The 11,454-nt window shown below is 38.2% G+C and overlaps 1 protein-coding gene across 1 annotated transcript; it reads left to right on the top strand.

Annotated features, from left to right (window-relative positions):
• Positions 1-458: 458 nt before the first annotated feature.
• On the top strand, positions 459-10,748 carry ADAD1 (adenosine deaminase domain containing 1). The gene is made up of 11 exons (XM_065634470.1): positions 459-645; positions 2,117-2,293; positions 2,720-2,887; positions 3,386-3,454; positions 4,011-4,136; positions 4,931-5,054; positions 5,261-5,431; positions 7,110-7,336; positions 8,734-8,971; positions 9,492-9,624; positions 10,635-10,748. Exons 1-11 carry the CDS (start codon positions 459-461, stop codon positions 10,746-10,748), a joined length of 1,734 nt encoding a protein of 577 aa, XP_065490542.1.
• Positions 10,749-11,454: the final 706 nt, after the last annotated feature.

Here is an 11,454-nt window from a genome sequence, read left to right on the forward strand (position 1 = left end):
TACCTCAGGCGGGCTCCAGCTGCCGCTCGGGTGCGAGCGCTGCGGCACCGCCTGCAGCGGGACGGCCGGGGCGGCGCAGCGGTCAGGAGGGGAGAGCAGGTACCGGGGTGTTCCGTTCCAGCTTGCCCTGGGAACCCGACGGGACCAGCCTTCATGCTGCGGTGTTTGCCTCGCTCGCTGGAGAGCGGGGCTGAGGGGTTGGCTTGTCTTCGGAGCCGTTGGCAAGGCGTGCGAAGAGCCGCATGAAGCCTTGCGGTAAAGCGTGGGGGAAGGTGGTCAGCCAAGCTTTTGACACTCCTGGTGCCGGTTGGGAAGGGGATTGGGAGGGTGCTGTGTCTTAGTTCTGCACCGGTCTGTGGGTTGTCGATAGCGCTCTAGTGAAATGGCGTGACTGGAGTGTGCAGTGTGCCCCTGACACCTCCTGATGTTACTGTTGAACTTGCCTAGGTTGATCAAAAATGGCTAGCAGCAATGGCTGTTTTCAGAGTGCTGGAACGCCCACCTTTGACCCCGTACGTAAGAAGACTTCGCTAGCTGGGGCTCCTAGGGGGCCCTCTCTAAGGAAGTTTTCTCAGTCTGTGGCCGTAAGGCCAGAGTTTCCACCTTCTGAGAGTCGCGGTGCACCAGAGGTGACACAAAATCAAGGTATGTTATATATCATTATATATCATTATTATTATATTAATATTATATTAATAAATATTATCTATATTATATATTCAGTTTATACACTGGGACTAGCCTTTAAAAGTTACTGTTAATGCTAGTGAAAGTAACTTTATGATTTTTTTTTTTTTTGAAAGGTTGCAAGCCTCTGCTTTTTCTTATTGCTGTATTTTCTTAAATGATTTCTTTAGCATCTGCTTGAACTTGTTTCTCCCTATATTCTTTCATACTGGAAGTCTGTCTCTTAGCATAAGAGACTTGTTTTAGGGTGGGCTATATACTCTGCAGCATTTCATAATCATAAATTCTAAGTTATATGTTAGAAGCGCTGTAGAGGTTGCCAAAATATAGGATATGTACTGCTGTATTGATTTTCATAGAGGTCATTGAGAAAAGTTTCAACTGCAGTTCCAGTTGTCCCAAGATGTATTAAATTCTGCCTTTTCCAATAGTTGTGTTAAGGTATAGGCACATATTTATGAGACTTGGAAATATCAGCTTATTTTGCTTTGTCCTGGCTGGGACGTACTTGTGCCTGAGTATGTGGCAACCCTGAAACTGAAGATTCCATCCGTCCTGGAGTTTGTACAGGGAGAAGGATTTCATTTTTTTTTCTTAAATCTGAAAGAACACACCGATCTTTCACAGTAGATCCTGAAGGAAATGTTAATTGCTTATTCTGTAGGAGACCTCCAAGTCAAGGGCAACTGCCCAGATGTAGTGTACTCCTTGGAAGTGTTTGTCTTTTGAATGAAACTCAGAAGTGTGGGTTTGCCTCCCGACTACTACTCAGGATTCATGGAATTCTCTTATGACTTGAGTAACTTGCTTCCAGTTGACCTCTGAAGAGCATAAGAGCTCTGTGCTTGGACAGACGAAATATCCACGCACCCCCTGACCTGGTTCTGAGAGTCAGGGGAACCTGCAGGGTCAGAGTGGGTGTGCAGTGCAGCTCTCCCTCTGTTCTGTCCTGGCCACCTCAGCCAGTGGTGCAGCTCTTTGTGGGTGGGTTTCCTTTTCTTTGAATGAGTTATCTGCTTTTTGAATAATGTGTGTAGTTGATAAAACTTTTATAGTGCCTTACGACGGGGAGTTCCGCTGCTTTGTAGTTTTGTGTGAAGAACCACATGCTCCATTGTTCTGCATCTGCTATCAGCAGCTTTCATTTGAGCGCAAGGGAAGGGGGAACGTATATTGTATTTACATGTAATATCTGTCTATATTGAGAGGTTAATGGACTTAGTACTCAAAAGCTTTGGTGTTTTTAAAAGAGAAGGTACAAACTGTTTCAGAATTGCTAGTATTCTTAATGTAGGATCCAGCACAAAGCAATAGTGCTCTAGAGTAAATGTTTTTGATTTTTGTTCCTCTAAGAAGCATATAAAAAGCATTTATTGTAAACAGATTTAAACTGAGAGCGCCTTCAGTGCTTTTCTTAATTTTGTTTCAGAACCTTTACTTTCGAAAGCAGCCCATGCACCCCCATTATTAGCACTTCCTCCAAAGAAAGACCTAGATGAGTTCATTGGAAGATATAAACAGGGAGTAATAAACCCAGTATCTGCCTTGCATCAGTTTGCACAAATGCACCATGTACAACTGGAATTGAAAGAAACTTGTGTGGCAGGTAAATGCTGCTTCTTTTTTGAAATAAAATTTACTTATCTTGAGATTACTTGAATTTCTGCAGTTAGTATTGATGGCACTAATAAAAGTTGTTTTTTTTTTACTGTTGATTGCACTACCCTCCACATAGGTTGCTTTTTGGCTGCCCTTTTATTGTCTACACAGCAGTATCGCATAATTAATTACAAGAGAATTTGATCAGATGAGTTGTATAAAATTCTGGCTGCTACTGGAACTTTGTGGAAAGTGCATAAAGTGAAAGCCACCAAAATTCTTGTGGAGGTGAAACGTTTGAGTTGTATTTTGCTAAAATTGTCTTTTTGTCTTGTACGTGTCCTTGGAATGAATATCAGCACATAAAGCTATGGATAAAAGTACCTTAAAGTAATTTTACTAATTGTGTCTGCTTTTTTTCCCTCCTTTAAAGGCGATGTCATAAGGCCTTATTTTGCATTTTGTGCTGTGTTAGATGGTGTTAGCTACAAGGCTGGCCTGGGAAAAAACAAGAAGGAATCTAAATTAAATGCAGCTAAACTGGCTCTTGATGAGCTACTTAACTTGGAGCATACAGGGGCAGAGGCTTCTGAAAAGTCAGGTAAATATTGTAGCAACACCTAATTAGAACTTGAAAAGCTTTGCTCAAAGGCTTCATATTCATATGTAAAATCTCAGTGTGGTTTTTTATTAAATGCTTCTGCATCAGGGCCTCTGTCAGTTTTCTTGAATCCTTTGGGCAGAGCTATTTGTTGTGTGGTTCTGAAATGTTGTTTTCCTTTGTCTTTTGTGTATTAGAAGTTGCATCCGTTTGTAGCACAGAGCAGAGAATACTGAAGGAATTAATGTGTTTGTTGCTGTTGCACTTGATTTGCTACTCACTAGGTAACAGTGATGTATGAAGTTGATCCAAAGTGGGTTTGAATTTTTATAACTAAAAGTCTTAAACACTGAGTTATTACTGTCAAAAGAATTCAGTTACCATAATGTTTATCTTCTTTTAGATAATTAGAAACGTTAACTTGCTGGAAATAGTGTGAGATCCATGTTTTGAAATTTGGAATGTCTGACTTAGTTTGAAATTTTGTTAAATTCTTAGATCCTGCCTGTACTCCTGCTGAGCCCCAAACTGCAGCAAACTCTGTTTATGTTTCAAGGATCCGTTTTGGTAAGGAATAGTCTTGGTTTTCTCTATTGATTCAAATTACTCAAAAAATGCTTGCCCCTTTTTTCTTTTTTTTTTTTTTTTTTAATTATTCTTTTAGTACATTTAGTGATCTCTGTGAAGTTACTGTTATTTTACACATCTTCTCTTAAGAGAACACTGTAAAAATCAGTGTTACTGAAGTAGGAGATTGACCATCGGTTCTACAAATTGACACAACCTACAAAAATTGCTTGAATTTAAGTGGTGGATCAGTGACAGAAATAGAAACAGTATTTCTATCCTTACTTGAAATGCTTGAAAACAGTTGAAAATCCAGCAGGTGATCAAACTTGATCCGTATCCCTGATTTATTATGAATAATAAAAGCATAAAGTGTTTAGGAATTCTTGTCCTTTTTTTATTCATGTTCATCCTGATAATCTTCAGAATCTCAGAAGTGTGTGTTGATAGTAGTGCTTTTACCATACATTTAGATTTATGATTTGGCAAGTTGTTGATCGTGCCTGTTTTATTTGCCCTTGCAAATTTCTGTCTTGCTGGCTTTTATTTTATTTAGAAGGAAGACAGCTGATATATCAAAAACTTTCACAAACACTTGAAGAAGTATTTAACAGCCTGACTACCAAATATCCTGAGTACCAAAGTTGTGGCAGTTCCCTGGCTGCCTTCATCATTGAAAAAGGCAAGTCTATTTTGATTCTGGGGAGTGGGAAACCTATGTTTTTGATCCAGTAAATAAAGGTACAGGGTAGATCTCCTTCTTTGACATACTGTTCTGATGGCTCTGTCACGTGTGTTGTTGTGCTACAGTTGTGCAAATATTTAAGACATCCATAAGCATTTCCTTGTGCTGTCTCAAAGAGGAGTATAGGTCTGAGAAGGTGGATATGCCCTGAAGGAAGCTGCAACCCATGGAGAACCCACACAAGAGCAGGCTCCTGGCAGGACCTGTGACCGCGTGGGAGACCCACACTGGAGCAGTCTGTCCCTGAAGGGCTGCACTCCGTGCAAGGGACTGCAGCCCGTGGGAAGGACTCACATTGGAGAAGTTCGTGGAGGACTGTCCTGTGGGAGGGACCCCACACTGGAGCAGGGGAAGAGTGTGAGGAGGAAGGAGTGACAAAGTGATAGGGATTGACATTTCCCCTGCACCACTTGGATGGGGAGGAGAGCAGGTAGAAGAGTCAGGAATGAAGTCGAGCTTGTGGGGAAGGTGGTTTTAGTTTTGATTTTGTTTCTCACTGTGCTACTTTATTTTTAATTGGCAATAAATTAAATTAATCTTCCCCACATTCAGTATGTTTTGCATATGAAGGTAAACAGCAAGTGATCTCCCTATGACATTTTTCATTTTATTTGTTCCCCTGTGCAGCTGGAGGGGAGGGGGGGGATGTGAGAGAGCAGCTTGGTGGGCACCTGGCAGCCAGACAAGGTTAACTTGCCACAATCACATAAAAATAAATGTTTTCTTTTCAGGTGGACAGCATGAAGTTGTAGCTCTAGGAACAGGAGAATGTAATTACAGCCGGTGCATTCAACCCTGTGGAAGAGTTTTGCATGACAGCCATGCCATTGTTATTGCAAGGCGTTCTCTACTTAGGTGAGAATGTGTGTACAAATAGTTACCAGTTCTCTTGCAGCCAGTTCTTCTCAATTTTATACTTTTGCAAATGGAAATAAAGTGCATTTACGTTTTATAGTTAGTACCTTCTGGATTATTTTCAAATCACATGAATTAAATGTGAATGTCCATGTATTTGTAAACAAAGTAGTGTTTTTCACACTTACTGTTACACTTTCTTTTAGGTATTTTTATAGACATCTTATGCTGTTCTATAGTGAAAATCCAATGAGGACAGAGAAATCCATATTTTGCCCAGCACCAGGCTCAAAGCTGCTTACCCTAAAGCAAAACACAACTGTTTTTCTCTACGTGAATCAGCTGCCAAAAGGAGCTGCTCAGTTAAAATCACAGATGTAAGTACCTTGGGATTTTCACATATGTAGTAGAGGAAGATTAATTTGATTGCAGTGACAAACGTGTTATGAGTGTGGAAAATATGCAATGTTACACGTTTCGAAGGTAGAAGGGGTATTCTGATTTTTTTTTTTTTTTTTTTAAATGTTTTGGAAGTGTTAATGTGCGGAGTGGTAGTGGTAAGTGTATGAGATGCAGCTCAAAATGACAAAAAACTTATGTGGGTTATAGCTTCAGGATGATGCTTTGTGTATTACAGATGTCTGCTAACCTGTTAACACACCTCCAAAGATACTATTAAAATACTAATAAATCATTAATTTAACCACTAAGCAAGTGCATGTGGTGATGTGAAGTCATCCTTTGCACCACAGGACTAGTGTATAAAAGCTTTAGATGGAAATAATAGGCTCCTGCTCTGCTTTGTAGAAAAAAGGTAATGAGAGAAGCTCAATGGGACAAATATACTGCTATGCTTATCTTTCTAACTTTTATTAAATTTCCGACGGTGTTTTTTTACAGTTTTGACATTTAACAGCAGCAGTCATTGGTTTACCAAGTTATTATGAACAAAGGTTTTTTGTTTCTCTTGTAGTGGTGGGGTGGAATAATGTCCCCGGAAGTCATACAGTCATAACTCCTTCATATGTACAAGACCACTAGCTGCTTTTGTACTCTGTGTGTGGTGTTTGGGAGGCAGCCTTGTGAACTGGAGGTCACAGCCAGTTCATTGCAAATAGTGCTGCCTAGGGGAGTCCCTCCTGTTAGAATTACAGCAGGGTTTGGATTACTTCAGTGTCATAGCTTGCTCTTCCAGGGAAATAGTTGGTAAGACTGCATGCGGTTTGTAAGCAACTCTGTAATAGCTGGCGGATCAGATTTAGTACTTTCTCTCTTGCTTTTTGTCCATTCTAGTCAATGTCTCTGCTCTCTTGAGCTCTGGAAGTATTTTCTTCTAATACAAGAAGTTTGCTTATGTATGGAGTTATTTCAATATATGGTTTTTAGAAAGGAGCTGCTTCCAATAATCCATTGAGTAGCAAAATATGGCCGCTTACTAACAGGTGGCAGTATGTTACTTAAGCTGAAATTAAATGTTTGCTGTATAATAATGTAGTAAAGCAAAAGCACCTTTGATCATAATATTCTAAATTATGCTAAAATTGGAGAGGGTTAGCTCAAAATTTCAGGCTTGCACTTCTTATCTCTTTTTAGTTAAGGAGGAAAGTGTATGTTTTGCTTTAGAACAATCACTGTTTTGTCTCCCTAATGTGTTGCATCTGCTTGCTTTAAATATTTTGGAGAATTGCAGTGTAAGTTATGTTTTGAAGGAGATAACCTTGCAGCTGCATTTTCACAAGATGAGCAGCCTCCAGGTAACTTCTGTCATAGCGTAAGTAGACAAAAAGTGATACCTTGTTTGCAGTATGTGCTGATTTTTTTCTAACATTAGCACAACTGGTGGCTAAGATTAGGTTGAATTGCTATTTCTTATTTGAATACTGATTTCAGTATTCTAGACACTTGAGCAGCTGAACGCAGTGTTCCTAAAATTTACATACATTGAACATAATGTAAGGCCTACATCTAGTGATAATTGTTCTGAGAAGCCACTTTACAGTAATCTCTGATTGGAGTACATTCTCACTGAAATTCATTTTTCTTGTCTTACTCTAGACATCTCAATCCACAATCGCCATCTGCTTATGAAACTAATGAAGACCTGAGTCTCCATGTTGCTATAGAAGGCAAGATTTACCTAAGTGTGTGTTGTCCAGCTAAAACTGTTACAGCAACCAGTATGTCAGCTAGTGATAAATTAACAAAATGGGAAGTGGTTGGTCTTCAGGGAGCGCTACTGAGCCACTTCATTGAACCAGTTTATATAAACAATATTCTTGTAGGTAAGCTTAATGCAAATTTCTGGGATTTTTTTTTTTTTTATGTTGTTATGTTCCAGTTTGATTGGATTTTGTAAAACATGACTAAACCAAGATGGTTCTTTAAAGAATTACGGGATTTTTCTGAAGACATAATAAGTGTGTATGGTTTTTTTTCCACTCATCTTTGAAATGCCCTAATTTAAAACTCAATTATGCTTTCTCTTTGTCATTGTTGGTATTTTTTTAGCTTGCCAGATTGCCCTCCCTTTATGATATATTAGAGTAACAAGAAATTCAGTGTTGTTTTATAGAAATTAAATTTTAAATGTTGAGAAAATACCAAGTGTGACAAATGCTGTGTATTTGGTCAAATAGGGTGACCTTAAGGTGATCATGTTAGTCACTTAACTGTAGAAATGACCAGTGGTGGAAAAACTGCCAGTATTTAACTGAAAATGTCAGATTACACAGTGTCACCCTGGGGTGTTTTACCAGCTCTATTGGAAAGTCTTTGGTTTTGTCCTGTCTGTGCCCTGCTGCCCACCCACCCTTCTATGGGTTAATGCAAATACACGTTTTATTGAGGAATGGGGATTACCAGGGGTGTAATGAATTCTCAGGATTTTGTGGCAGTCAGGAAGTCCATGCTGTTATCAGAACTCATTTCAGTAGCTTTTATTTGTGGGATGGAGTTAAATTAGTGCTTATCATCCTGAAGGTTTTCAGGTGTTTCTTCCTCTCAGTATTTGTATTATGAAACTTAGTACACAGATGTCCGAGTTCCCCAGACCTTGATGCTGTAGCAGCTTCTCCTTTTCTACCACAGAACAAGGTTTTTGAAGTGCTCCAAAAGATCTTGTAAGGCTTGGTGAATGCATGCCTGTTCCTTCTAGGGAAGTTTAGACACTTCTACTTTAAAGCGATAGAAAAACTTCTGTTATGCTCACTTAAGTGGTATTCAAAATAAACATAATAATCTGTAATGTATTTCCCTTTTATTTAATAGAAGTTACATGACCGTCCCTTGAGATCCTATGAACTCAAGTATGTTTGTTTAGTAGGCAGTCAGAAATGCAGTTGGATATGGAGTTATGTTGGCAAACTCTCTAGTGTGTTTTCTAATGTGGAACATGGATGTTTACACTGCAGCTTCTATTTTAATGGTGTCTTCTGCAAGGAATGTAGAGTTGGTGAAGAATTATTGTTCCAAAAAGCAGGCATCCCGTGAAAATAATTATGCCTCTGGAGAAAAAATTTTGCAATTGTTTTTGTTCTGCACACTGAATATTGGAACTGATTTTTCTAAATATTAATGTTGTGTAGAAAAATGGATATAATGTAGACCAATGGAAACATCTGCATTCTTAACTTTTTAATTAAATGTACTTACATGTGACTACTGTTGTTTTGATTAATAGGAAATGGAAATTGCCAGGACACAAGAGGGCTAGAAATAGCTATAAAACAGCGTGTTGATGATGCACTTACATCAAAGCTTCCAATGCCTTATCTGGTCAACAGATCTCATACTTACTTGGTGAAAGCTGCACACCCAGTTCAAATAGACTTTAAACAGAGGTATCTTAGTTTGAATTGGTCGTTGTCAGATGCATCATTGGAGGTTGTGGATGGGTTAAATGGAAAAACAACTGAAAGGTTAGAAGTTTACTTTATTGTGTTGGAAATAACGGTTAGCCTTATTGTTCTGTGCCGGTTCATTGAAGTATTCATTTTGTAAGCTGTGCGGGGAAGCCACAGTATTGCCTGAATGAGAGACATTCTCTCCCGTGTTAGATGAATGCCTCCTATGATTAGATGTAGTTTTAGAGATGCTGTAATTTTACAATGAAATGCCAATATATGAAATTAAACAGTTCTTTAAGGTATCTCTATTCCATTGTCTGTTGTAGTGAATGATTCAGTTTTCACAATACATAAAACCAATTGGAATCCTAGTTCAGATGAATTCAGGTTTGGAAACTGGTTTTGGTTTACTTCTTTAAAATCTCACAGCTACTGACTTGCATTAGTTTTGCTTGTTGAAAGTGGAAGCAGAATCTTATGATTGTATTCAGAAAGCATTGGAGGGGGGGAAAATCCTGTAAGGATAAGAGCAGTGTACCTGTAATGTATTCATTACTGAGCTTTTTATATGCTTTTTTGATTCTGATTGTAGTTCACCATTCAAAAGCGGCACTTACATGGCAAGTCGCCTTTGCAAGGCAGCAATGTTTAGTCGTTTCAGATTGCTTGCTAAGGAAGCAGAACGAGATGATTTAATTCAAGTTGCAACATACCATGAAGCTAAGGTAAGCGCTAAGAGGGGGTGGAATTTTAGTAAGGAGTCTCTTAATGGCTACTCTCAAAGCTGGTTTTATAGCCGGGGTGATTTTGTAGTTTGCTGAAAACTTTACATGAAGAGCTGGATGTCCTATATTGCCTATAATCTTTGCCTGAGAACATTTGAAATTGCTGTTTTTAAGTCAAAAATAATCTACTGAATTAATCTTGAAACTTCCTCTATCAAAGTCTTCTGTGTCTTGTCTCAGCATGTGGAAGCTGCTGGCCATTTTCTTCACATAAGATAGTTTCATATTTAAAAGGCTGGAGTTTTTTGTTAGTTCATTTTCAGTCTTTTTGTATTTGTTTCCTATAGATGTTTTCTATCACAGTGTAGTCTTATGGGAGGATTCTTATGTCATAGAGGAGTAGGAAAGTAGGAATCATTCATCAAAGAGAGCATCAGGTCCCTGGCTTTCCTTTGTAGTATAACAATCCAGAGAAATTACCTGATTGCTGTAAACACTGTTTACTCACTACTGTCTATATTTGGAAACCTATAGGCTTATCTTACTTCTTTGTACTCTTCCATGTTTTTTCTCTCCTGGGTTCAAGAGGTATATTTCCAAAATTGTTATGTGAAACTTAAGCTTCTATGAAGTACATCTCTCTTTTTTTTTTTTTCCCCCCTGTCAGAACATGCAAGAGACCATGTTTTTAATTATTCCAAAACTACTTTAAAATAAAAGTGGCTTACTAATGGACTGTTCACTATGCATTTAGATTTGCATTCAGTGATATTGAATGTTTATTTTCTGAGTAAAGATACTATTGGAACTGAAAAGATGCCAAAAAAATGAATGTTTAACATAATTCTTCCATCCCAATAGATGCCCAAGCATATAAAAAGAGTATGTTTATAGAGTCTGTAATGCTTTCCCTACAAGGTTTGTGCTTGTGCATGTTATGTGCTGGTGGTAAGGAACACAGATCTCTGTAACTGTAGTTCTTATCAATTTTTTTTTTTTTTTCCTCCCAGGCTCGATCTGAGTTGTACCAGGAAGCTAAAATGTTGCTGCAAAACTACTTAGAGCAACATAGCTATGGATCCTGGATTGTGAAGTCTTCATATACCGAACAGTTCACTGACTGACTGTGAGACAGATTGTATGTGAAGTCGATTTGGATGATTCCTTTCAGTAAAATGTAATTCTGATTAGTAAAATGTTTAACCATAGAGTTTATATTTGCAGTAAGAAAACAATTCCAGAGCTTCCTCTTATCAATTTAAATGCAGTTGTTAAACCATCTGTAACTGTTTAGGCTTTTCCAAAGAAAAAGAAAAAATCCTGTTTCCTCGTAGGTAGGAGTATCTAACACCTTTGCAAATCTGTTTTGTTTTGCCCCCCAATGCCACCTCTTCTCTGATCCTCATGGAGTTAATAACATTTTTTTTTTCCATTTAGATTCAAGATTGCTCTGTATTGATGCTTTCTTTTTCCTTGCCTTTTTTATAACTGTCTCTAAGAAAAAAAGAAAAATCAGTAAGAGTTTGATTTCTTTAAATTAAGAGGTATGCCAATGTGAGAATCACTTTCAGAAACAAAAATTGGCAATCTGTCCTTTATCTGTAGGCATCCTTTGCTAGTCAATTTAAGATTTTTGTTTAGTGTTTTTGCCATGTGACTTTTAGTTTACTATATATTGTTTATGGTAGAAAGGTAAAAAAACAAAACAACTCTGCATGTGCAAATGTGAAACTTCAAATTACCAAGATGTTACTCAAGCTTTTTGTGACAATCACTATTTTTGGTAGTGGACTTAAGGCATTTTAAAGGCATCAAAGCTGTAAATAACAA

Source organism: Caloenas nicobarica, chromosome 4 (genome assembly GCF_036013445.1).
Source record: "Caloenas nicobarica isolate bCalNic1 chromosome 4, bCalNic1.hap1, whole genome shotgun sequence".
NCBI lineage: Eukaryota > Metazoa > Chordata > Aves > Columbiformes > Columbidae > Caloenas > Caloenas nicobarica.

What these genes read in the sequence shown, in the direction of transcription:
- ADAD1 (XM_065634470.1), top strand. Translation starts at nt 459, where the DNA reads ATGGCTAGCAGCAATGGCTGTTTTCAGAGTGCTGGAACGCCCACCTTT. An exon ending in TGTTTCAAGGATCCGTTTTG is followed by an intron (nt 3,455 to 4,010) that starts GTAAGGAATAGT and finishes TATTTTATTTAG; the next exon opens with AAGGAAGACAGCTGATATAT. An exon ending in GCAAGGCGTTCTCTACTTAG is followed by an intron (nt 5,055 to 5,260) that starts GTGAGAATGTGT and finishes ACTTTCTTTTAG; the next exon opens with GTATTTTTATAGACATCTTA.